Source organism: Sus scrofa, chromosome 12, assembly GCF_000003025.6.
Source record: "Sus scrofa isolate TJ Tabasco breed Duroc chromosome 12, Sscrofa11.1, whole genome shotgun sequence".
Lineage (NCBI taxonomy): Eukaryota > Metazoa > Chordata > Mammalia > Artiodactyla > Suidae > Sus > Sus scrofa.
The window spans coordinates 18,295,605-18,320,729 of NC_010454.4; the positions used below are offsets into that span (position 1 = coordinate 18,295,605).

Here is a 25,125-nt window from a genome sequence, read left to right on the forward strand (position 1 = left end):
CCCCCTGCCACCCATTCCTGCAGCCAAGCAGCACGAGCTGATGACCCTGGACGGCTTCATGATGTACCTGTTGTCACCCGAGGGGGCTGCCCTGGACCCAGCCCACACAGGCGTCTTCCAGGACATGAACCAGCCCCTTGCCCACTACTTCATCTCCTCCTCCCACAACACCTATCTGACCGACTCTCAGATCGGCGGGCCCAGCAGCACCGAGGCCTATGTTAGGTACCACGGTGGCGGGCAGGGTGGGTGTGGACATGTCTGGGAGCCCAGCTTGGGTGCAGGGATGTGGGGCTCAACTCCCACTGTGGGCTTCCTGGGGAGGGGGTTGCTGTCCGTTGCCCTGGTCTGTGCCACCCACACAGCACCCTGCCCGTCCTTCTGTCTGTCCCCAGGGCCTTTGCCCAGGGATGCCGCTGCGTGGAGCTGGACTGCTGGGAGGGGCCAGGAGGGGAGCCTGTCATCTACCACGGCCACACCCTCACCTCCAAGATCCTCTTCCGAGACGTGGTCCAGGCTGTGCGTGATCACGCCTTCACGGTGAGCCCGGAACCCCACGCCCAGCCCGAGCCTTCCTAGGGACCCCAGCCATTCTCGGTCCTTCCAGAAGAAACCCCTGCCCACAGAGTCACTTTCACCACGTGCTGCTGAGCGCATTCTGGCCAATGGCATAGAATAAAGCTGAGCGGGAGGCTCCCTTTACCCACCGCCGTATTTAGTAACTATTAAAATCACAACATTTCCAGAAGAAAGCCTTGTGGGTAGAGAAGGGCATTCTAATGATGACTGGCAAAGAGAAAGTCATAAAGGAGAAGCTCGGTGTGGCATCTGTGTCAAATTGCCAACTTCTGTCAAGCTATGCAAATCTTACCAGCCACAAATGATGGGCTGGGAGGAAAAGCTGGCAGCCTAAATGACATGGTCAGTGTCATTAACATATAAAGAGCATTTATTAAAGGAAAACACCCCTGTAGCCACCCTCAGCTCCCCAGACAGTCCACCCCTTCCTGAGGCCCCCAGCCTGACCTCTGCCCCACCGACTCAGTCTCCCCCAGAGTGGGTTCTTCAGAGCCCCACCTCCACCTGCCTGTCCTGAAGTGGGGGAGCCACTGGGTGTAGCCAAGGTCCTGGTGGGGGAGGGAGGAGTGGTCCTGAGCTGCTGTCTGTCCCCCCTCCCCCCAACAGCTGTCCCCATACCCCGTCATCCTGTCCCTCGAGAACCACTGCGGGCTGGAGCAGCAGGCCACCATGGCCCGCCACCTCCGCAGCATCCTTGGGGACATGCTGGTGACGCAGGTGCTGGACTCCCAGAACCCTGAAGAGCTGCCATCCCCAGAGGTGATGCTCCCAGACCCTCAGCCCGGGGGGAGGGGAGGGTCGGGCTCCAGGGGCCACCGCCCACCTCCTTGTTCAGGACCCGTCCCCCCGCTTCTCTGTTCATCCGATGTCTGCCACCGTGTGGCCTTGTCGCTTGTCTGCCTTCCATCTTGACTAGACACACCCCACCATCTCGCCTGGCATTGAAGGGCCGTGACCTGGCTCTGACCTCCCTGCTCCCTTGGCCTCCTTCCCACAGAGCCCCTGCAGGCTCAGCCATTCCCACCTTGAGGGCCTTGGAATGGAGCTCCCCGAGAAAACTCTCCTCTTCCCAATTCCAAATTGTGCCGGGAATGTTGATCCACCTTTGTGTATGATTTTATTTATTTTTTTAATGGCCACACCTATGGCATCCAGAAGTTCCCAGGCCAGGGATTGAATCTGAGCCACGGCTATTGCAATGCCGGATCCTTTAACCCACTATGTCAGGCAGGGGATTGAACCCGTGCCTCCAAAGCAATCCAAGCCACTGTAGTCAGATTCTTAACCCTCTGAGCCATGGAGAGAACTCTGATTTTTTTTCCCCTGTTTTTTTTTTTGGCTGCCCCATGGCATATGGAGTTCCCAGGCTAGGGATCAGATCAGCTCCAGTTGTGACCTACTGCTTCGGTTGCCGCAATGCCGGATACTTAACCCACTGCGCAAGGCTGGGGATCTAACCTCCATCCCAGCGCTGCAGAGACACCGCTGGTTCCACTTCACCGCAGCAGGAACTCCTATATGTATATTTTAGTATTAAAATAATATGGTAAAAGAAAAAATGGAACCATACAAAAGCGTACACGATGTAAAAGAGGATTTTCCTCCACTTGGGCTCACCCCCGTCCTGTTTCAAAAAAGTAACCATCTTGAGCAGTGTCTTGTGTATCCTTCCAGAATTTTCCTAGCTATCTGCTCTTCCAAATGGTACACAGAGAAGGTCATGTGCTCACATGTTCTACAGGCACTTCTTTCCTGGGAGTTTTTTTTTTGTTGTTGTTTTTTGGTTTTTTGTTTTTGTTTTTGTTTTTTGCTTTTTAGGGCCGCACCCATGGCGTATGGAGGTTCCCAGGCTAGGGGTCCAATTGGAACTGTAGCCACTGGCCTACACCGCAGCCACAGCCACAGCCACGCCAGATCCACGCGACTATATACATACCACAGCTCACAGCAACGACCGATCCTTAACTCACTGGGTGAGGCCGGGGATCGAACCCGCAACCTCATGGTTCCTAGTCAGATTCGTTTCTGCTGTGCCACCACGGGAACTGCTTGGGAGATCTTTTTTGAGCAGAGCGCCCTCTTCTTCAACTCTGAGCTGCCTCATTCATGCTACCGGCAGCCGCGTAGTAAGTACTCTGATGCTTGGCGGGGCCTCAGAGGATGGCCCCAGCGGCCGTTTCCCTCACAGGGTTTTCCTGTCAGAAGCATCACTCGCCTGTGGCTCCTGCCCTGCTCCCCAGCCCCAGCCGGCCCCTCACGCAGTGGTGGCTGAATGTCAGACCCACCGACCGGCGTAGGGGCAAGAGGGCTTCATCCTCCCCTGCTGGCCTCCACAGCAGCTGAAAGGCCGGGTCCTGGTGAAGGGGAAGAAGCTGCCAGCCGCGCGGAGCGATGAGGGTCGGATTCTCTCAGACCGGGAGGAGGAGGAGGAAGAGGAGGATGACGAAGAGGAGGCGGGGGCTGCAGAGCAGAGGCGGCGGGTGAGTGGGCCTGGCTGGCCGGCCCGGGCTGGGCAGGGGCTGGGTGCCCCTCTGGAGCGCGGGGCGGGGGTGGGGGGGCGGAGGGACGGAAGGGAGGAGGCCCCCGGGGCCCGGAGCCGGCAGACCCCTGGGAGACGCGTCTCCCAGGCCAAGCAGATCTCCCCGGAGCTGTCGGCCCTGGCCGTGTACTGCGGCGCCACCCGCCTGCGGACCCTGCGGCCTGCCCCGCCCCCGCCCCCGCCCGGCCAGGTCAGCTCCCTCAGCGAGCGCAAGGCCAAGAAGCTCATCCGAGAGGCAGGTAGGAAGCGGGACGTCGGGCATCTGGGGCAGGAGGGCCGTGGGGACCTGCAGGCTCCCGGGGGATGGGGGATGCTGAAGATGGTCTGGAAAGGAGATGGAGAGGGCTCCGGGGCGGTAAAGAGCTCAGGAGGACCCCAGAGAGGGGCTCAGAGTGCGCACCCGGTGGGCCTCCGTGGACCGCGAGTGTAATTACGGTGCGTGGGGGTGGATGGGAGTGAGGGAGGCTGGTGGCAGAGGAGGGTGAGGTCAGAGGAGCATTCCTGAGCAGGTGATGGCTGTGGAGACACCTGACGGAAGGATGAGGAAGTGGCCAGGTGAAGAGGGGCAGGGATTTCCAAGCAGGAGGAGCAGGTTGTCCAAGGCCCGGGGGCCGAACGTCCAGGAAGGGTTCCTGGAACCCAAGGCGTGGCGGGAGGCGTGCTTGTGGGATGAGTGATGAACGGTGGCAGGTGTCAGCCTGGGCCAGGTGCTCCACCCACGGAGTCAGGAATGTGGGGACGTGCGGCAAGAGGCAGTGCCAGACTGCGGGGACCGGGGTGGGGGGTCCCTGCCTTTCTCTGGACTTCAGCCGGCTCCTCATGAGGGCCCCACTCCACCCCCATCAGAGAGAAGGAGGCGTGGGGGCAGGGGCAGCTGGGGATAGGAGTTCAGCCTCTGCCCCCAGCTTGTCCCCGGAGGTGGATGGGGGGAGGTGGCAGGCCCTGGCCCCCAGTGAGGGACACACCCCAGGGGCTGTCACAGTCCTGCCCCCACTGCCCCCCAGGGAACAGCTTCGTCAGGCACAACGTCCACCAGCTGACCCGCGTCTACCCGCTGGGGCTGCGGATGAACTCGGCCAACTACAGTCCCCAGGAGATGTGGAACTCGGGCTGTCAGCTGGGTGAGCGGGGGCAGCAGGAGAGGGAGTGGGCAGGGGCTGCTTTGTGGGGGCGGCCTCTGGAAAGCCCTGGATCCCCAATGATGATGGGGCCACACAGCTTTCCAGAAGGTGGGAAAAGGAGTTTCGTTGAGAATAACAATCACTGAAAGACTTGTCAGGAATTCCCGTCATGGCTCAGTGGCTTAAGAACCTGATGACATAGTGTCCACGAGGATGTGGGTTTGATCCCTGCCCTTGTTCAGTGGGTTAAGGATCCGGAATTGCTGCAAGCTGTGGTGAAGGTCACAGATGGGGCTCAGACCTGGTGTGGCTGTGGCTGTGGTGTAGGCTGGCAGTTGCAGCTCCAGTTTGACCTCTAGCCTGGAAACTTCCATGTGCCACAGGTGCGGCCCAAAAAAGACAAAGACTTGTCAGCAAAGGAGGTGGGGAAACACGAATCAGGCTTGTTTGTTCTTGTCAGAGTAAAATCTCACATTTTTTAGGAAGGTAGAGATTAAAAACCTCCAGTCCCACGTGCCCCCTCTCTCTCTCCCTCTCTCCCTCTCTCCCTTTCTCTCTCTTTCTCTCTCTCTCTCTCTCTCTCTCTCACACACACACACACACACACACACACACACACACACCTGACAGTCCCCGTGGAGTTACAGACGGGGGTGGCTCTGGCGGGACGCTGAGCGCTGCCCAAGGGGAGGAGCCTGGCCCCCTTGGGGTGGGGAGGGAAAGCTCCTTCTCCCTTGGGTCTCGGCTCTGGCCCAGGCCCAGCCCCACCCTCAGGCCTTGAGGGATTCCAGGGATAAGGGCAGGTGACGCTGGGGGCTGGGTCCCCTGGCTGCCACCATGTGCCCTCCCCAAGCCATGGTGGGGGTGGGGCAGCACTGCCCAGGCAGTGGGACCCTGCGCCCCCTCTGGAGAGGCACTGAGTCCTCTCCCCATAAGGTCTGTCTGGCAGGGAAGACCAGGGAGACCCCTGAAACGGAGCCTTGAGGAGAGGGGGCCACTGAGAACCCCTGTCCTGCCCCCGGTGTGTCCACAGTGGCCCTGAACTTCCAGACGCCAGGTTACGAAATGGACCTCAATGCTGGGCGCTTCCTCATCAATGGGCAGTGTGGCTACGTCCTGAAACCCGCCTGCCTGCGGCAGCCTGACACGACCTTTGACCCTGAGTGTCCTGGACCCCCCAGAACCACGCTCACCATCCAGGTCAGCAGCCTGGAGAGTGACCTGCCCGGGGTCAGGGCTGGTTCCCCAGAGCGCAGCCTGAGGGCAGCGGAGGCCTGGGGCCGGCGGCGCAGGGCCGCCTGTCTCTGTGTCCCCTGCAGGAGGCTTGGGGTGAGTACCGAGGGCCAGGGGCTTCCTGCCCCAGTGGGGCCCAGGCTGAGGCTCCCCGTCATCCCTGCAGGTGCTGACTGCACAGCAGCTGCCCAAGCTGAACGCCGAGAAGCCAAACTCCATTGTGGACCCCCTGGTGCGCATCGAGATCCACGGGGTGACCTCAGACTGTGCCCGCAAGGAGACCAACTATGTGCTCAACAACGGTGGGGGCCCTGCTGGTGCGGGCTGGGCGGGGGACAGCAGAGAGCGGGAGAGGTGCAGGGCAGGCCTGGCCTGGCGGCGGCGGGCTCTTAACTGCCAGGCCTGTGCCCTAGGCTTCAACCCCCGCTGGGGGCAGACCCTGCAGTTCCAGCTGCGGGCTCCGGAGCTGGCGCTGGTCCGGTTCGTGGTCGAGGATTATGACACCACCTCCCCCAATGACTTTGTGGGCCAGTTTACACTGCCTCTCAACAGCCTGAAGCAAGGTTGGTGGATTGATGGGGGCGGAAAGGGGTGGGGGTCTGGGCCTCCGAGACCCTGTTCCCTCTGCTACCCGGCTCCTCCGAGAGCCTCTCCCCAGCCGGGCCCTGCCTCGGGGGAGGCAGTCTGCACCCTACACGCCTGGCCCTGCAGGCTGGTGAGCAGGGAAGCTGATACCTGGTCCCCCTCCCTGCAGGGTACCGCCACATCCACCTGCTTTCTAAGGACGGGGCCTCGCTGTCACCAGCCACGCTCTTTGTCCACATCTGCATCCAGGGCTCCTGACGACACAGCTGACCCTCCCTGGGGTTCTGCAGGTGCCAGTCCACCTCCCGTGGCGGAGGCCCTCTCCTGCTCTGGAGCGGAGGGGTGATGGGAGTGCCAGCCCCTCCAGCCTACCTGCTTAGCCTGCTCGCCAGCCCCTGGTCTCGGCGGGATGCGGAGGGCTGCCTCGGCCCCTCCTGAAGCACAGGCAGGTGATCTTTTCTCTGGGCCGTGAGATGGTCCAGCCCACCTGTCCTCATGGCTTATGGAGAGCCAGGTCCATGGCTGCCTGGAGACCCGGAGCAGGTCACGGGAACCCGCGGCCGCCCTCTGCCACAAGGAGTCCAGCCACCCCCTAAAGCCTTCCTTCCCCCTCCAGGCTTTCCTAGGCCCCTCCCTCCAGCTCTTGAATCTGAGCTCCCTTCCCTTGTTAAAGCAAGCAGGGAGTGGGGAAGCTCAGAGCCCTGGGGAAACCTAGGAGCAGGTTTTTAATCTGTGTCATAGAAGAGCCCTGGAGAGGACAGTAGAGCAAAATAAAGAGGCAAGTTTAGGAGTTCCCGCTGTGGCACAGTGGGTCAGTGATCTGGCTTGTCTCTGAGGTCTTGTGGTTCAATCCCTGGCCCAGCACAGTGGGTTAAGGATCCACTCTTGCTGCAGCTGTGGCATAGGTTCCTATCAACTTTCTTGATGTGGGAGGTGGAGGCCAAGAAGAAACGCAGCTGCTGATTCTGAAGGCTCCGGGCAGAGACCCCCCCCCAGGGCTGTGCTCTCCCAGCCCCAACCTAAGGGCGGGAACGAAGGCCTGAGTTCTCAGGAGCGGGAGCCACCAGGTCCAGGGCTGGGGAGGGACACCAGGTGCGGTTTAGGAGGGTCAGGGAAAGGCCTCCTGGGTGACCCCGGGGCAGGTTCCCCGGGAGGGAGTGGGGGGTGGGGGAGATGGGTGTAAAGGCCCAGAGGAGCAGAACTGGGAAGACAGGTATCAACACTCGGGCCCTCAGGCCCGTCCTGAGAGCTGGGTCAGTGGGCATGCAGTGGGACCTGGTGGCCTGCAGCGTTAGCAGCACCTCTGGAGGCTCAACAGGATGACCTGGCTTCTGGCAGGCAAGGAGAGGTGACATCTGGGCAAGTGGGAGGGGTGTGCCGTGCCCTCCATCTGAGGAGCCACACTGACCCTGACCGAGGGGGATGCTCTGCCAAGGTCCCCGGTGCTGGCCCAGAGCCCAGCTGCTCCTCTTATATGAGGTGAACCCAAGTCAGGACTGGCTCCTCTCCTCGCTGCCAGGTGGGGGAGGTCAGGGGAGAAGAGCCAAGCTGGCCCTGAAAGGGCGGCCTTGCCAAAGGGAGGGATCCAGAAGCTGCCCGGCGTGTGGGTCACGAGGGCCTTCCTGCAGGGAGGGTGCTCCAGCCCAGGCTGGGGACTCGACGGCTCCACTGCCACGGGCTGACGGGAGGAATAGCAGGAGGGCAGGAGGGTTTGTTCAGCTGCTTCCTTTATTAGAAACAAGTGAGATGTACCAAGCAGAACAACAATGCATTTGGTATTCCTTCCCCACCCTGCAATCGGATGGCCTCCCACAGCCGGAGGAAAGCCAGGACAGAAAGGGGAGGCCTCCCTTCCCAGTTCCCGGTTCCCGGTGTGGGGCCCCACCTGCCAGCAGGCAGTCAGTATTTTAAACTGAAGTGAATGAAAATGTCCCCCAGGGTCTCTCCAGGGGCAGTCTGTTTGCAGGCTTGCCTTCACTTTCCAATAGTAAACCAAAGCCCTGGGGCTCCTCCGGTTTTGGGGCAGGCGGGCCAGGCACAAGGAGGCTGCCCCTGGGTGGGGAGGCACCAGCCAGAGAGAGGCTCCTGCCCCCCGCCCCTAGCCTAGCAGCCCCCCTCTCCACGGCTGCAGCTCTGTGAAGGTAGCCAGGTCTCTGGGCCATCCCTTCGGCTGGCTGAATGCTGGTCATCTTTGGGCAAAGAATTCAAGACCACGGGACACTCATTCTGGGCTTCAGTGAGCCAGCAAGTAAGCAATGGCAGCTGGAATGGCGCTGCAGACAAGGCCTGAAATTTCCCATAAACTCAGGTGAAGTGGTTTGGTGCGGGCTGGGCCCTCAAACCAGACGTCAGCATCTTGGAAAGCAGGCCTGCATCGGGGGAAACCAGCCCTGTGTGACCTCAGTGCAGAGCTGAGGCCTCCTTCTACCCAGCTCTCCTTACAGAGACAGGAGGCCATGGGAATGGGCTATAGGGTCAGGGGTCAAATGCAAAGTCAATCCAAAGGCAGAAGGTAAACATCTACAACACGGAGTCCGAAAGCCCAGCAGAGGCGGAGGGCGAGGGCCACGCCCAGGAGGTCCTCCAACAGCAGGTGCCTGGGCAGGTCCCAAAGACGAGCTTGGAGGCCCCAGGGTCCTTCCCCGGCTCGGTTCAAGGCAGCCACGGCTCTACCGTCCTGCAAGGCTCCTCGTGAGGAGGCCGCAAACCCCAAGGTTCTGTCCGAACTCTCTGACCTCAAGTCCTGGAAGGGGCTGAGCGAAGAACCCAGGGACTGTTTGGACAGAAAGGAGACAGACAGCAGCCACCGTGCAGACTCCTGCAGACCCGGGTGGCGGTGCTGAAGGCCAGCAGAGTCCCCATCGTAAGACATCAGTGGAGTCCAAGGAGCGGGTGCAGGGTTCTGGAGGGAGACACCAGGGCTTTTCCAAGAGATTCGTTTCCTCCAGGGCAGACACAGGCCTCAGTTTCCATTTCGGGACCTGGGCCAACCAAGGCAAAGCTCACTCCCACGGCTGCTGGGCACCCCAAATCTCAGGCAGCTCCAGCTAGGACGTGGCGCAGAGCTGACCAAGTTCCAGGTGCCACCCACGGTCGGAGAGTCGGGCACTTTGTTCTTTGCTATCCTTAGAAGCCTGCGAGTGCCAGGCTGCTCTGGGCCTTGGGGTGCTGGCTGACGTCCAGGAGGCTGTACAGGAAGCCCCTGCCTCTCCGACTCTGGCCATCTGAGGAGAGCAGTGCACATCTTGCTAAGAACAGCAGCTTCTTTGGTCTGGGTATCTTGGAGTCAAGCAGTCAAAGGTCAGCCTCCGATCAGTGCCTGCAGTTTGCAGCACAGGGACCACAGGGAGAAGGGAAGTCCCCGGAGGCCTCCGATGAAAATCCAATCAGTGGAGTTGCTGGCACCCGTGCGGGGCAGCACAGCCCCATCACAGGCACACAATTCCCTCCAGCTCTGGGGACGCTGCAGAACTGGCTGCTAACAAACCTCACCAAAACCCACAGCCTGCAACACAGCCCTGCCGGCCTGCACAGCACAGCTTAGTTAGTGGGAGTGGGCTGAGCCTGGCCTGCTGGCTGAGGCTTGCCTCCCTCTGGAAGTAGCCGAGAGGTAAAAGCAGCCAGGAACCCTCCCACCCAAGGGTCACACCGTCTAGCCATCCACTTCCTCCAAGCGCAAACGTTCCATACAGGCCTGGATGTGGGCTGCTGCTGACAGTTCCACAGCCCAATCCTCCCCAGGCCGCCTGGCTGAGCACAGCTGAGGAATGCCCACAGGGACAGCCACGTGACCAGAGGCTCCATCATCTGGGGGAAGCTGGCAGCACCAGTACCCATCACCACCACCACCACCACCACCACCACAAAAATCCACAATACAGCATCATGAAATTCAGACCCCGACAATGGCAACAGGAAATTACTTCTGCTGCCAAGTCCAGATGGGCGTCTAACCACCACGCCTAGCCGCTACTTGCAGGCTGTGTGTCTTGGAAAGGAGCACAAGAGACGGCTAATGGGTTGGAAGGCACAGGCCAGGGGCTGGTGGCTGGAGGTCTGGGTGTATCAGCCCCTCTCCTTGCCCAACCACACTGCCGGGGCATCGGGGTCCTGGCTCTTTGCTCTAACACAAGCCAAGCAGGGCTTGCGCTGAGGTGGTCTCCACAAGGTGCCAGATGCTACAAGGAGGTCAAAGGTCCCCTTCAAACTGCCAGTCACCCCAGGCAGTGGCAAAACATCTCACAAGGAACTTATCCCTGTAAATTAAAGTTGGCAACAGCCAGCTAAAGAGCCAGCTGATTTAACCATCAGTTGGCAGGAGGCAGGATGACTTCCTACAGGGAGCAGGCCAAGAGGACGGGAAGAGGGGACGTGAGTCATGAAATCTGCTTCCACTGATGAGCCCCGCTGCCCAGGGTCAGAGTGCAGAAAAGGCGTGGCCCCTGCAGGAGAGCCTCGGAGTCAGGCGAGCCCCAGCCAGGACTCCACCTGCCATTCTGTGAGCTGGGCCCTCCACCGCACCCCGCCTTCGGAAGCCAATCATTCCAGCTGATTCAAAAGGGGAACTGGGTATGAGTCCCCATATCCTCTTCTCCTGCTCCCCCAAGAAACATCAATGCCTGCCTTCAGAAGGAAGCAATTCATTGTACCAATACGTGTTTGTCTGGCTCTGGCCGTAGATTCTAATTTTGAGGAATGATCTGGATTCAGTTTTTCATTAGAGACCAAACATCCTTGTACATTTGGAACATGAAAGATATTTAAAATATTTATATATATATATAATATATATATCCTTTTATTATTCACCCGTTAACTCCATAATATGCCAATCACGAGCTAGTTTCAGCAGTTACATTCCCTTGATCACGGCTGCATAACGTGTGATTAATTGGAAAAGAGGGAGACCAGAGACACGGCCAGAGGTGACATCACGCAGCCTACGCCATTGCAATACAATTGTCAAGTTCAGTGGCGGTTTGGTAAAGCCGGTTCAGTTCTGCTCCCCTTGCCAGGGATTCTCACGTTTGTGAAAAGTGGACCAACAAGTGGTGGGGTTCCATTTCTCAGTGGCTTTATCCAGAATCTCACTGGCAACTGATTACTGTAACACCAGCCCAACCTAGGAGAGCCAAGGGGGAAAGGCAGAGATGTGACAATTGTCCCAAGACTGTCCCACTTCCCTGCCCAGACCTGAAGTTCCAATGACGGAGCAGCAGCACGGCCCCGTGCTGTGGGAGCAGACTCCCGGTGGCCCCGGGCTCGCACACAACCTCTGTGGTGCTTTAGATGTAAAGCTGCCATCGGCATCCTGAGAAGCACCGGTCACAGGCCTCCCCCAGCTCATGGGCCAGTTATCCTATAAATGCTGATGACCCCGTGGCCCTGAGCTGCCCTTCGGAGCCGGTGGAGGGAGGCCATGCAGGATGGGGGCGGCAGAGGAGAAACCCCTCGGCTCCTCAGACTCTCCCTTCCTGGCTAATTGTGGGCACAAGACTCAGGTACTGTCTCAGGATGGTGGCCGAAGGCCCAGCCTTGTCAGATGAGGCGGCTCACCTGGTGGGCAGAGAGGCTGGTGACAAGCTCCCTGCTTCCTGTGGCTCCAGGGCCTGTGCCCTCTGCCCCCGTCACAGCAGCGGCTGGAAGGGGACACTGACCCTGTTGGTCTGGCCTCCAGAGGGAGGGCCCCACGGATGCTGGATCCCTGCCCCGAGGCCCGTCTGCATGGCAGACGCCAACTCCCTGCCCAGGGCGCGCGGCCGGCACGTACCTTCTCCGCCCCCATGCTGGGGCACTTCCAATTGTAAAGGTAATACTGCAGGTTGCCGTCCCCTATGCCGAACTTGAGCTTCTCCAGGAAGGTTTTGTTCTCCATGAGATCCAGTGCATTGAACACGTCAAACCCTTTCTGTGCGGCGGCGTCAGGGAGAAACAAGACCAGGTGAAGACAGCAGAGCTGCCGCCCCTGTGGGCCCTCTTCTATCACAGCCGAACCGAACCGAGCCGGCGGCCTCGGGAGCCACCCTCCTTCAGCAGCGCCTGCCGCGTCCCTGTTTCAGCCCGACTCCAGCCAGGGCCTCACTCGCTGGTGGCGGTTCTCATGACACTCTGAGCGCCACCTTACCTGGCCTCTCCTCAGTGTCCCTCTGAGTGCACACTTGTGTACTCAGTATCCAGGCTGTGCTCCCACTGTTCCTTGTCACGCCTCCCTGAAACACTCTGGTAATTTCCAGTCTTTTCTGAACCTTTTCCTCTGAGAAGTGGACTCCTATGAGCCACGTGGCGTTTGCAAGGCTCCCTCACTCCCTGACACCCCAACTCCTCAGGATTTTATGACATCTGAAGCGCCACTCTGAGACTGAGGCTGACACTTCCTCAATCTCACCAACTCGACTGGAAGCTCTCCCAGGGCAGGGACTGGACTGTCACTGCTTGGCGGGCACACGGACAGGCTGGTGGCCTCTCCAGTGCAAAAGAGGCCTGGGTCCCACCCCTCTGCTCGACGGTCAGCTGCTCCAGTGACACCCCGCGACAGCCCAGCCTCCCCGGCCGGATGCTGGGGAAGCGTGAGGAGAACCCCTTTCCTCCCCCCCGAGCAGCGCCTCGAGTGAGAATGAAACCCATGAAAGAAATCCGGAGGTTCAGGTTCAATGCCTGCCTGTGGTGGGGGTGTCCTTGCTCCCTCCTAGTTCTGAGCTGCAGGCTGAAAATGGCTGGGCTGTTCCCTACCGGAGCAGAAGGGCGAGGAGGCCTCCAGGCCTCCAGGCCCCCAGCCAGGGGGCAGCCACCTGCCAGTGGCGCTCCCACCGCCCCACTGCCGCTGCCCGCCCGTCTGCTGCTCACCATTTTGGCAAGAACAAGGGCGTCGCTCATGAGGTCTAGAAGCGGGGTCTGGGTGTGAACGTTGTAGAAAGAATAAGCAGCCTTTAGACTCTTGTGGGTCGGATGGTTCATGATGGTGGAGGGAAGTGTGTAAAAGCTCAGGAAATCTGTCACCTCACCACTTGCATTCTGAAGGGGAGACAACAGAGGAAGGCAGGTCACACACACGAAGGGCCCTGCAGCCTGGGAACAAAGTGGCTCCTGCTGCACTCGCCACCCTCGGGCAGCCCTGCCCCTCTAAGTGAACGGGCAGGAACGGAACCAGCGGAAACCCAGGGGCAGAAAGCGCATCGACCTGAGGACAGACCGGGAGGAAAATCCAGGTCGCGCCACGGGCCCCCAGACACCTGGCCGGCACCAGGCCAAGCGGGGACAGGCAGGGGGTCGAGGGCTCGCCTGACCACCTGACTCAGAGGGGCGCGGGAGACAGGGGCTCACGCCAGGCCCGGAGTCTCATTTTAGAAAAGGCAGGCGACAACTTCCCGTCAGGGCGTCTCAGGTGCCAACGCTCCATCACCTGCTCTTCAGTCCCGAGCCCGGGAAGCCGGCCACTTCGGGAGGACACCCCCCACAAGCTGGGAGGGGGCCCCCGAACACCCCACCACCACTTGCCTCCACCACGAAAGTATCGATGATATTCTCCTGGGGGTAGAACCAGTGCTCCACCTCCTCCTGGCTCATGACCGGCGTGAGGTGGAACTGCCTCAGGTACCGCGTGAGGAGCTGGTGCACTACTGGAATGTCCTTCTTCTCCATTGGTCGTAGCCCAGCTGTCTTGGGAGTCTGGAAGGAAGAAACCAGAGAGCATCAGCCATGCTGACTGTGGGCGCCTCGGCTCCCTCTCGAGTCCCTCAGGAACCGAAAACCTCACGCTGTCTCCCTTCCTACCCCAACCCCCAATCTATCCACCCACGCCTTCAAGAGAGAATCCCCATCCACCGTCCACGGCTGCTCAGGCACCAGTCCTGTCTCTGCAGGGTCACTGGCCCTTCCGGCCGTGACCAAGGCTGGATCCTTGGCTAAGGCCGCTATGTCAATCTCTTATCCACATGGGCCCGGCCGCGTTCCTGGGAAAAAACAACCCATCACACGCCTCCCTGTTCCAAACTCCCCAACACAGAGCACAAGACGTCCACCCTCAGAGTTCCCGTTGTGGCTCAGCAGTTAACAAATCTGACTAGCATCCGTAAGGACGCAGGTTCGATCCCTGGCCTCGCTCAGTGGGTTAAGGACCCGGCCTTGCCGTGAGCTATGGTGTAGGTCGCAAACGCAGCTAGGATCCTGCATTGCTGTGGCCGTGGTGTAGGCCGGCAGCTGTAGCTCTGATTCGACCCCTAGCCTGGGAACCTCCATGTGACGCACCTTCGGCCCCAAAAAAACAAAACAAAAAGAGACTTCCACTCTCTGGACCAGTTGGCTGTTCTGGCTGTGATCTTCCGTCTCTCTAGCCCTGTGGTTCTCAACGGGGGCGATTCTGCCTCCCAGGAGACGATATTCAGAGACATTTTGGTTGTCACAACTGGGGGGAGGGGTGTACTGGCATCTAGTGGGCAGAACCAGGGGAGCTACTCATCGTCCTACAACGCACAGGACAGTCTCCTCGACGAACAATTACCCGGCCCAAATGTCAGTGGTGCCGTGATGGAGAAAGCCTGACACCCCGAGCCCACAGATGTCTTGGGGTAGCCCAGTCCCGTGCAACTCCTGGGCTTCAGCAAACCCTTTCTTGGCTCCCCTCCTCCAAGCCTCACAACCTGCTCCCATTGAACTGTAACGGATGCCTTCCTACACCGCTCCTTCCTACGCACTCAGAGCACCTCACAGACAGGCTCCCGGCCATATGGAACCCTGGGGCCAGCAGAGTCTATGCTGGATGCCTGCCTTGTCTATCCACCTGGACACCACCACCCCAGTAACACCCCCGGCATGACACCGCACCAAGTTAAATTCAGAAGAAAAACACTGAAGTTCCGAGATCTAATCTCAAACCACAATCCCACCCCACAGCTGCATTTCTGCAGAAAATGCCTCAGTGAATGAAGCCAGGAGATGCTCTGGAATAAACCCTGGGGCGGTGGGGACATCCGCAAAGGCTTTATACACACAGGTGGGGTCAGCCAAATCTGCAGACAGGGCGGATGAGTTTACGTACTTCAGCCACTGCCTGATACAGCTGTTTCCCAGTGTAGGAACTGCTTTTAAAACTGCAATTTCAGAACCTCTAGCTGCCAAAAGTCCTTGCTAATCCTGACGTCTCTAGGGAACACTTATGACCTTGTATCTACATGGCAGCTTCCACAATGACACCTCAAATCCTGGACTAAAAAAGCAGCCATTCTGGGGTTCTCGCCCACGGGCAGGGAGATCCAGAGACGTTCTTCCGGCTGCTACACCACTTTAAGAACATTCTCTGCCTGCCTAGAGTGCAGGGCACATCTGTCAGGATAACAGAAAGAAGACACGCATCACGGCTCCCTGGTCCGGCTTTCTGGCCAGGGTCTCACTGTGCTACAGCGCTCTCTCAGGACGGGACGCTCACGACCCCAGTCCGGCGGTGGATCAGCCCGACGCCAGAGCGATTTGGCGGCTGCGGAGCCCCGGCGGGCAGCCCTCCGATCAGCAGGCACCCAGTAACTGTGCTCACACTGCCCCCAAGAGCTAGGAGGGAAGAGACGGGATTTTTAGCTCCGTTGGGTTCCTGAAGGCAGGCACCGCGGGACAACACGGAGAACCTGTCTCGTTGGCAAACCAGGCCAACAAGGCCCAGAGTAGAAAACCAGCTCGCTCCCGGCTACACAGGCCTTCAGCGGCAAAATCTGGGCGGGAGGCCTGGGCCCAGAAATCCAGGCTTCCCCCTCAAGCTCAGGCCATCCCTCTTCCACCTGACTCCGCAGAGGGAACAGCAGACACTGTGGCTCGTTTATGTGGGGCTCTGGGCTGTGTTGCAGCACAGGGAGGGCCTTCATCTTTCTACTGCCTTCGCTTAGGCTGAAATTACAGAGGCTAGGTGTTCTCTGAGTCGGCCAACAGATGTCAGAGAAGCCAGCCCCGGTAAACAGAGAAAGTCCAACGAAAACAAAACCCCTGCGATAGATAACAGAATGACAGAAAGGGAAAGGCTGGGAATCCGGAAACTATGGGTTGGGTTGCTTTCCTGGTAAGAGAGCCCCTTCCCCCGCCTGCCCCGCTCCTTTCCTGCTGAGGGCAGGCCCTCCTCGGCCGCCCTCCTGCCCTGCCCAGCGCCCCAGAGCACCACTGGCCTCTGGCAGGCGGTAGAGCTTCATGGTGCGCTGCATGGTCATATTTCTGCTCAGGTGGGAGAACTTCACTTCAATCAGCTTCCGTGGGTTTAGGGACCGATGCCAGTACCTGTGGGAACACAAATGTCCTGTTCTCAGAGGACTGAGGCAAGTCTCCTTAAAAGGACAATGGCATGGAGATCTCGAGATGGCCAGCAGGTGGCATGAGAGACCCACCCGGCCCCACCTGAGCCAGAGGCATCGCCCCAGATGGCCAACCTCCCCACAGTGACTGCAGGGCGGCCACAGGGCTTCCTATATTTTCTTTCTTTTTTTTTTTTTTTTTTTTTTGTTGTTGTTGCTATTTCTTGAGCTGCTCCCGCGGCATATGGAGGTTCCCAGGCTAGGGGTCTAATCGGAGCTGTAGCCACCGGCCTACGCCAGAGCCACAGCAACGCGGGATCCGAGCCGCGTCTGCAACCTACACCACAGCTCGCAGCAACGCCGGATCGTTAACCCACTGAGCAAGGGCAGGGACCGAACCCGCAACCTCATGGTTCCTAGTCAGATTCGTTAACCACTGCGCCACAACGGGAACTCCTATATTTTCTTTCTTAAGTTCAAAAGCTAATCCTCTGTTAGCAGCAGTTGTCTGGGAGCAGCAATCCTCACTCCTGGAATCAAGTCAATAGAAAGGACTTCTAGTTCTCTGAATGTTTAGCTTCTGCTTCCCTCTTTGCATTTACCTGGTGTTTTCACTTCTGAAGTTCTTAAGGCAGAGAGTGCTCAACTGTTTCAGAGAACTTTTGAAGGCAGAGGTTGTGCTTGGTTCACAAAGGGATCCAATATGCTCTCTTTGGCCCAGGAAAACAAAACCCCAGCAGACTGGCTCCCGCCATCTCCAAATGACAGGAAACGGGGAGCTAAGACAGCCTAAATAACTCTTTGGACAGGGCACATGCTCTGCAGGCTCCTATAGTCTCCCCTTCACTCCTCCGGGCTCCCCCACCCCCCAATCTTATCAGACAATGAGCAGCAACATACTCTCAGGACGCACTGAGCTGAGGGGCAGAGCTGTGACTCACACTGGCACAAGCTCCTCAACTAGAGCGGGCACGTCACTATTTCTAGAACCTTGCAGAGAAGAGATTTACCTGCAGGTGCCAACGGGCTTTGGTAATACCACCCCGGCAGTGTAAACAGCTTGGAAGATGCCCTCCAGGTGAACCCGCCGGGTTATCTCCCGGATCAGGACTGGAGCTACTCTCTTGGAGCGCAGCTTCTTGTGGACACAAAGGAAGTTGATCTCCACCATCTTCTTCTCTCTGAAGAGGGAGGAAAGAACTCGGGAACAAGGCTTTTAACACGCAAGGGATCCCTTCAGGCATGGAGCCCCCGGAGGGGCTGGGGCCCGCGGCACAGGCACTGTGCGCGCCGCACTCAGGACTGGGCCCCCTTCTGCCGCTCTGCTCAGCTGTTCCAGGCAAGGGGCCCACTCTCTCCTCAACACAGACCCTACTTCCAAAGGGAAGTGGGACTCAAGCAAACCCCTTTATTTAAGGCACCACCAGCATCTCCCTGGTGAAGCGCCAAGAGCAGGCTAGAGGAGTTCCACCTTGAACTGTCAGGAACCTTCCAGAGTAAGTCAAGGGTGACACTAGGACTTCAAGGGTTCTGACCCCACAAGAATCCACTACAGCCTCTAAACCCAGAAGGCTGTGAGAGGTGGTTTTGACATTTCCAGGGAAAATGAAGAGCAGAGCTTGAAGGTCCATGACTATCTGGGTGTGAGTCACAATGGCCCACTTCTGAAGCAGCTCAAGTGCATGGACACATGCCTGAGCGACACTGAACGGCTGTCCAGGGAGCGGACCGGCCTTCAGGGTGGACCCCTTCCAGGCCAGGTCACAGACAAGAAAACCAGCAATTACAATTCAGAGTAAGACAGGCAGTTTCTATTGTGAATTCCTATTCCCAGGACCCAGGTCCCCTCCCTCCCTTCGTGGGAATTGCTCTCTTTCTTCTATGGAAGGTGTGTGTATGGTTCCCCCCACACCTTCTCACACGAGCAGGGGGGTGAGGAGGTGGGGGGTGGGGCCTGGCGCAGGTGCTTACGTGTCATAGATATGGATGTTTGCTGGGATGGCGCTGATGAACCCAACCAGTTTCCGACTTGAGACCACTCGAACCCCACAGTGCCACTGGGGGAGCCAGCCAGGCGGCCGGAGAGCCCTAGAAGAGAGACCGGGGCTGTGGCTGCCATGCTGCGTGCCAGTGGGCCGGGCGGACTGGGCTCCACCACTGAGTCTGGTTCTAACCTCATGCTACCACCTCCCCAGGAGGTAACAGCTTAATCCTCTTGCTTCTCCTCAAGGCCAAACTCTCCTGGGCACCAATGGGAGGGAGCCATAGCCCTTTCTTTCTGCTCAGTCCACTTGGCCTACTTACTTGCCCAACCCAGGGCTGTAGCCTGAGGATTTCCTGCCTGGTTCCATTTCTTTGTACTCCTTCATCTGACAGCCTGAGCCAGGGCACTGGTCTCCTTGGCTCCCAGAACAGTGGGTCCTGTGGTTGGGAGCAACTGGGGAGCCTCTGGAGCTCTGGGCTCCATCTCCCCCAGGCACCATCACTGGCCCTCTTCCCACTTGGCTATTCTTCTGCTCCCCCAGCCCCTTTCGGGCAGACCCCCTCCACGCCCGCCCGCCCCTTGCCTCCACCTTCCCGGATGTAAAAGGCAACCCAGAAGAGTGGGTGGCTTAGCATGTGAGGAAATGGGCAGAAAACGACTTTATCTTATATCTTAGCAGGTCTCATCCCTCCTCTTCTACATAAAGTCATCGCATAACAATCTGTTCTTCTGGGTACCAGGTCCACAAAGGCTGCCCTCACCCAGTCACTCTGTCTTAAATAAGGTTTCAATTCTAAGCGCCGCTGGAAGCAAGTCTCCTTCAGATGCACACACTCGGAAAGCACACACTCATGACTGCCGTTAAAAGGCTGGCTCTTGGGAGTTCCCGTCGTGGCGCAGTGGTTAACGAATCTGACTAGGAACCATGAGGTTGCAGGTTCGATCCCTGCCCTTGCTCAGTGGGTTGACGATCCAGCATTGCCGTGAACTGTGGTGTAGGTAGCAGACACGGCTCGGATCCCGGCTCGGATCCCGCATTGCTGTGGCCCTGGCGTAGGCTGGTGACTACAGCTCTGATTCCACCCCTAGCTAGGAACCTCCATATGCCCTGAGAGCGGCCCAAGAAATGGCAAAAAGACAAAAAAAAAAAAAAAAAAAAAAAAAGGCTGGCTCTTAGCAGGGAGGAGGAGAAACCTGGTGCCCTGTGCTTGTTCTGCTCTAGGCCTGGCCCCGGAACCCTAAGAAAGCCCTTACAACTCACCACAAAAGAAATTCAGGGGAATAATCAAATCGGAACATGTTGTCATCATCTTCTACATAATTCTCATTCAGGAGGGTGTACAGTTCTTTCAGCTGTAGAGAAATGAGGGGCTGCCTTAGATGTTTGCTGCCAGATGGGGGACCCCCTCCAAAACCTCGGGGCCCCGAGCTTTTCAGGACAAGGCAAACTACCAAAAACGAGGTTTCATCTCATCAATCCTTTCCATCCAGGCACAGCAGGGACTCTTTTTGGAACAAGCACCCTAGTGCTTAACAGGGAACTGAGCCACCAAGGGCTAGAGTGGCAGACTTAAGGACGTCAAGTGGCAGAGCAAGAATGTCACCCAGGAGTTCCCGTTGTAGCTCAGCAGTTAACAAACCAGACTAGTGACCATGTGGGTTCAATCCCTGGCCTTGCTCAGTGGGTTAAGGATCCAGCATTGCCATGAGCTGTGGTGTAGGTCACAGATGTGGCTGGCATCTGGCTGTGGTGTAGGCCGGCGGCCACAGCTCTGATTAGACCCCTAGCCTGGGAACTTTCATATGCGCTGAGTATGGCCCTAAAAAGAAAATAAATAAATAAATAAAAGAATGTCATCCAACGAACCAACCACGCCACCGTTAGGACTTAGGACAAGGGACTGAATGAATGGATGAACAAGAAAAGTGAAAGCATGAAGAAAAGGTATCTGCTTTAAAAGAAAAAAAAAAAGTACCCACTTTGGGGAGCTGCAGGGGTTCACTCTCTTGTGTCATTTATGGGGGCTCATGGGCAGGCCCCAGAGGCAGCAGACGAGGAGTCTGCTCAGACCTGCTTGGCTCAGCTCAGTCCTTGAGAAAGGCCTGGGTGGAAGCATCTCGGTGAGACTACAGGACCCCTGAAAGTGGCGCCGAGTCCATGCTCGTGGCCTGCCCAGGCCTACTCACCACACCACGGTCCCCAAGATCCAAGGCATCCCAGGTGAAGCCCTGGGGCAGGGTGTAGGGCTCCTGGCGGATGTTGTCCTTATCAGGCTCCACGGGACCATGCGTGTTCACGACTTCTCCTGGAGGAAGAACGCAGCCATGAGCCTCGCCCTCTGCCTCCTCGGGGAAGGAAGGGGCTCAGCTCAAACCCTGCCCTCGGCCAATTCCGCCCGGCCCAGGAGCGCTCCGTCTGAAGGACACTCTGTTCTTGGCAACTGCAGACCGTCTCTCCCGCTACCCTTGGCTCTAAACTGAGGGCCAATTCATGGCAAAACTTCAGAACAATCCCTGGGATCCAAGGCGCTTGGTTCCTTGGACACTCTCTTGCAGCTCCCTTCAGTTACTGAAGGACAAACATTTATCTTGACGAGTCTGCCTTCCCACCCCTGGCTGGCATGGAGCGCTGTCCACCCCGGCCTAGGCCCATCGACCTGGGTGGATTTTAAGGAGGTGCAACAAGGCTGCTTTTGTGTCCACAGCAACAACAATGCACTGGGCTTCTTCCCGAACTAGAGATGGCATCTAGGCGCCAGGCTCACCCCAGGCCCTGGCATCCTTAGCTTTCAGCAATGTGGGCCAGTTAACCTCTGCTGCCAACTCAGGCCCTCGGTGTTGACAGAGTCCTGCGAGTGCTTTAGGCTGAATCACTGGGCCTCTGCCACACTGCTGGGAAGTTACCCTCTGACACAGCGGCCCCACTGTGGACAGAAACCCCTGTGGCATGCATGCGGAGGTCTAGGGCTGCTGAGAAGATGGAGCCCTGATTCCCAATCACAGCCAAATCACTCATCTGATAAACTTGGGCAAATCAGCCACTTAATTTTTGGCCTCTGGAATTATTTGGGCCTGGTAGTTTCTACAATTCAGACATTCATGTTCACAACTTGGAAGAATGCAATGCTGAGTACATTTTAAAGGCAGTCCTAAGAGTTCCCTGGTGGTGGTACAGCGGGTTAAGGATCCGGCGTTGTCACTGCAGTGGCCCTGGAGCTCCCACATGCCACAGGCGCAGCCAAAAAACCCCGCAAAACAAAACAAAAGAGTCTTTACAAGGGACCCACTCAGTACATGGCTCCCAGCACAGGGCTCTGTAGATTCTAGGCACTCAGTTCACGCTTTTACTGACATGCAGGCTCCTGGCCCAACACCCCATTCTCACCTGGGCCAGGAAGCTCGAGACCCTCCCAGTGACGACTCCCTGGGGCAGGTGTGGGGAAATGGCCACATCCAGCCACGAGCTGAGGACGACACCTCAGGGCTGAGCACGTAATTCTCACTCAGCACAATCACTAAACACCAGTCAGATACTAGGATAGAGCCGAGAAAAGACAAAGTCCCTGGCGCCGACAGATGTACCACCTTCTGGAGAAATATTCAAGAAGTGAGTCATTACTAACATGCTAAGGGTCACAAGCTGGAAAGTACAGGCAACAATGGGGACACACAACAGGGAAGAATCCAGCTAACTCCTACTCATTAGCTGGCTCCCAAACAGGTTTGCTTGGGAGAAGTTTTTCTTCCCTAGTTTTGAAATTGGGCTTCTGATTTATTCACAAAGTAACCCCTGTGTTTTGTTTTTTTTTTTGCTTTTTAGGGACGCACCTGCGGCATATGGAGATTCCCAGGCAAGGGGTCAAATCGGAGCTACATCACAGCTCATGGCAATGCCAGATCCTTAACCCACTAAGCGAGGCCAGGGATCAAACCTGTATCCTCATGGATCCCAGTCGGGTTCATTAACTGCTGAGCCATGAAGGGAACTCCTGAATTAGTTTAATATGTTAATCCACTTTCAATTCCCTGCCATGTACAATTTTTTGAGCCTAATGACCAAGCCAAGGGCCGGACCCTTGGAAAGGAGCAAGGACTTCTACGCTAGTCTTGTCCAGATGCTACTCAATAACTCAATAGTCTCTATCATTTTGAATTTATTCCCTTTCCAAAATACATTTTTCACTTCAGAACCTTCGTTTCTCTTTTTTTCCAAAATGATTTCCATGGGCAAGATACTGGCAGTCATCCCCACTGTATCACAAAAATCCCAAGGCCAAATGGTGTCCTTTGGGCTGGTTACTAGGGCTCACAAGCACCGTGAATTTCCATCTGCACCTCCGCCGTGTTCACGATGCGCAGGATCCTATGGGGCAGGAGCTGGTGAATGAAACGGGCACAGGTCCTCATCATCAACCAAACAGAAACATCAACCAGACAAGCAAGCAGGCACCTGCCACCCGGCATGACAAGAGCCCGCAGCAGAGAAGTAGCGGTGTTACAGGGCCTGCAGGGTGGGAGGTGGAGGGGTCAGGAAAGAGCTCTCAGAAAAACTATTTAAAGATGAGACCTCGAGGATAATTAAGAATCAGGCAGGGGAGGACTTGGAGCGGGGTACCCTGAGGGAACAGCGTATGGCAGGGCCTGGGGATGAAGGAGGGGAAGGAAAATAGGAGAGGAGGCCAAAGAGGAGAGTTAGGCCAACTGTGGAGAGCCTGCGAGCCACGGCAGAGGCTGCACTTTATCTTTAGGGCCACGGGACATCCTTAACGGGTTTTTAAGGGTAGGGGAGGAAGGAGTGCCATCCCGAGATTGAATTTCGCAAAGAACATTCAACGTGCTTGTCCAGAGACACTACTGAGCGAACTTTTATGCAATATTCAACTGGTGAGTCTTAATCTAGGTGCTGACAAACCAGCACTCTTCGGTGATCTCAAGGCTGTTTGCTGTCTGCAAGCCACAGTGGACAAGAGAGAGTCAGAGGAAACACTGAGAGAGCAGGAGCCACGCTGAACAGACTCGAAATCCAGGAGGCCAGGCAAGCTGAGCGCCGCCTGGGGCTCCGGCCCTGTCCTGCGGCCGGTGCAGGAACCATGGCTTGTGCCACACTGCTCTGTGGAGAGTGGCCCGCCCGCCCCCTTCCAAGGGCCCTTGAGCACCTCTGCCTAAGTAGGTGGTGAACACTCTGCACAGCACAGCAGGAATGCAGCCAGTTGTCCCTAGGTCACTATGAACCAGCCAACAGCTGAAGAGGACACTGGGAACTTCGAAAGAAAAGCCTGGATTTTCAAAGAGTTTCTTTCTGAACACTCTACCCCCTAATTCTCTCTGTGCCTTCCAACACCAAAACTCATACCCCAGTGCAACTCTGAAGGACTTGGGAGCAAAGAATGTGAGATCTGGGACACCTTAGGCCAAACGAGCAGGACAGGGAGGGACAGAGTGGGTAAGCTTCTCTCTCAGGGTCCAGGGCAACCAAGCACAAGTCCACACTCTCTCTTCCTTTGGTAGAGTTACTTTTTCAATTAATCTAACAGTGGCCAGATTCCAACCCACTGAGGCCAAGGTCAAGCAAAGAAAAAGGATTCCTCACCCTCCTCCTAGCATGGGAAAAGGGGTGACTTTTAAAAAGGAGAATGACAGGGGCTGAAAAGGGGGATCAAAAGTGGATTTGGAAGCACAAAGAATTGTTACACAGCTGAAAACACTAGCTGTTTAGAGGCCTTTCAGTGGTGACCTTAGGATGATTTTAAACATCTAAAGAATTCTGGGTCTCTTTAGAGGAATACAGTCTAACTCTAACGCTCCCCACAAGTTGGCGAGTGCTGTAAACACAGTACACTTGATATGCTTGAGTCTGACCGTTATTAGCCCCCATTTAGGTGGAAAAATTTAAGGCAAGAAGCTTTAAATCACACTACCCTCGGGACACGAAGAAGCAGAACTGGGGTGACACCTTAGCCACGCGGACCAACGGATGCCTCTAATGTGCTTTCTACGGGCTGACTCAGAGACACAAAGGAATCCTTTATGTGGGCTTGACAGACCGTGAACCTGAAAGGCACACTGGCCACATGCTTGGAGTGACCCCTCTTCCACAGAGCCCCCACCACTCGCTGCACAGAAGGCACGTGCCGAGAAGCAGCCTCATTCCACCCTTCCGAGACCCCCCGGGCCCCTGCGAGCAATGGGTGGCTTTTTCGCAAGCTCTCGGAGGATGAAACGTGCACTGTCCACATTTACAGGTGGAGAAACTGAGGCAAACAAGAATCCGACTAAAGTGGAAGAGAAGCCCATGAATCCCAACTGGTCTCTTTATTACATCCCATGTGTGCGAAGAATGGAACTGAGTCTTCCATTTGCACATTCCTAATGGAAAATCTAATCAAACCAAAACCCCATCTGAAAACAGCCAAGATGCAGGTAGCTGCCCCAGAATGCCTCTAGGAGCAGTTCACTCAGAGGCAGAGCATGGGGCTCTTGACTCCTCCTGCTTCCTGGTGGGGCGCGGTCACTGGGACCTGCTACGTGCAATGCCCTGGTAATGGTGTTACTGTGACCCAAGGCCTTGAGGAGGTCTTAGCCACGTCCTGGGAGCTGGCTGACCTGGGCAGCCTGACAGACGCAATGGACAGGGCAGGGCAGGGTTCCAGAACAGTGCCTACTGCCGATTCACCACTCATAACATCCACGTACTGCTCTGCTTCCCACCACGTGGAGGGCGCATCCCAGCCTGCTTTGGATCGTGATTCAGCTTAGCCTACATCTGCTCCAGAGCAGAGCTTATCAAACTTTCAAAGTGGACACGAATTCCCCACCAAG

At 57.2% G+C, this 25,125-nt stretch overlaps 2 protein-coding genes across 5 annotated transcripts in view; one reads left to right on the plus strand and one right to left on the minus strand.

Moving 5' to 3' along the window:
• Positions 1 to 9,912, plus strand: part of PLCD3 (phospholipase C delta 3) — a 24,010-nt gene extending 14,098 nt beyond the window's left edge. For 2 of the 3 annotated variants that reach the window (XM_003131325.4, XM_013980896.2), the window contains exons 6-15: positions 24 to 225; positions 396 to 540; positions 1,186 to 1,338; positions 2,916 to 3,059; positions 3,207 to 3,357; positions 4,123 to 4,239; positions 5,273 to 5,439; positions 5,639 to 5,774; positions 5,886 to 6,035; positions 6,227 to 9,912. In XM_003131325.4, the coding sequence (XP_003131373.1) occupies positions 24 to 225; positions 396 to 540; positions 1,186 to 1,338; positions 2,916 to 3,059; positions 3,207 to 3,357; positions 4,123 to 4,239; positions 5,273 to 5,439; positions 5,639 to 5,774; positions 5,886 to 6,035; positions 6,227 to 6,315 (1,454 nt within the window). In that variant the 3' untranslated portion in view covers positions 6,316 to 9,912. The remainder of the gene's footprint in view (positions 1 to 23; positions 226 to 395; positions 541 to 1,185; positions 1,339 to 2,915; positions 3,060 to 3,206; positions 3,358 to 4,122; positions 4,240 to 5,272; positions 5,440 to 5,638; positions 5,775 to 5,885; positions 6,036 to 6,226) is intronic. The other variant, XM_021066845.1, reaches the window with a different exon arrangement.
• The window catches only part of NMT1 (N-myristoyltransferase 1), a 34,070-nt gene continuing 16,711 nt past the window's right edge, over positions 7,767 to 25,125 (minus strand). The window contains exons 4-12 of one of the 2 annotated variants that reach the window (XM_021066846.1): positions 20,494 to 20,612; positions 19,568 to 19,659; positions 18,294 to 18,410; positions 17,333 to 17,503; positions 16,200 to 16,308; positions 13,552 to 13,722; positions 12,901 to 13,068; positions 11,828 to 11,965; positions 10,832 to 11,179 (exon numbers count right to left, since the gene is read on the minus strand). In XM_021066846.1, coding sequence (XP_020922505.1) covers positions 11,159 to 11,179; positions 11,828 to 11,965; positions 12,901 to 13,068; positions 13,552 to 13,722; positions 16,200 to 16,308; positions 17,333 to 17,503; positions 18,294 to 18,410; positions 19,568 to 19,659; positions 20,494 to 20,612 — 1,106 coding nt within the window. In that variant the 3' untranslated portion in view covers positions 10,832 to 11,158. Of the gene's footprint in view, positions 11,180 to 11,827; positions 13,069 to 13,551; positions 13,723 to 16,199; positions 16,309 to 17,332; positions 17,504 to 18,293; positions 18,411 to 19,567; positions 19,660 to 20,493; positions 20,613 to 25,125 lie in introns of both variants that reach the window. The other variant, XR_002337086.1, reaches the window with a different exon arrangement.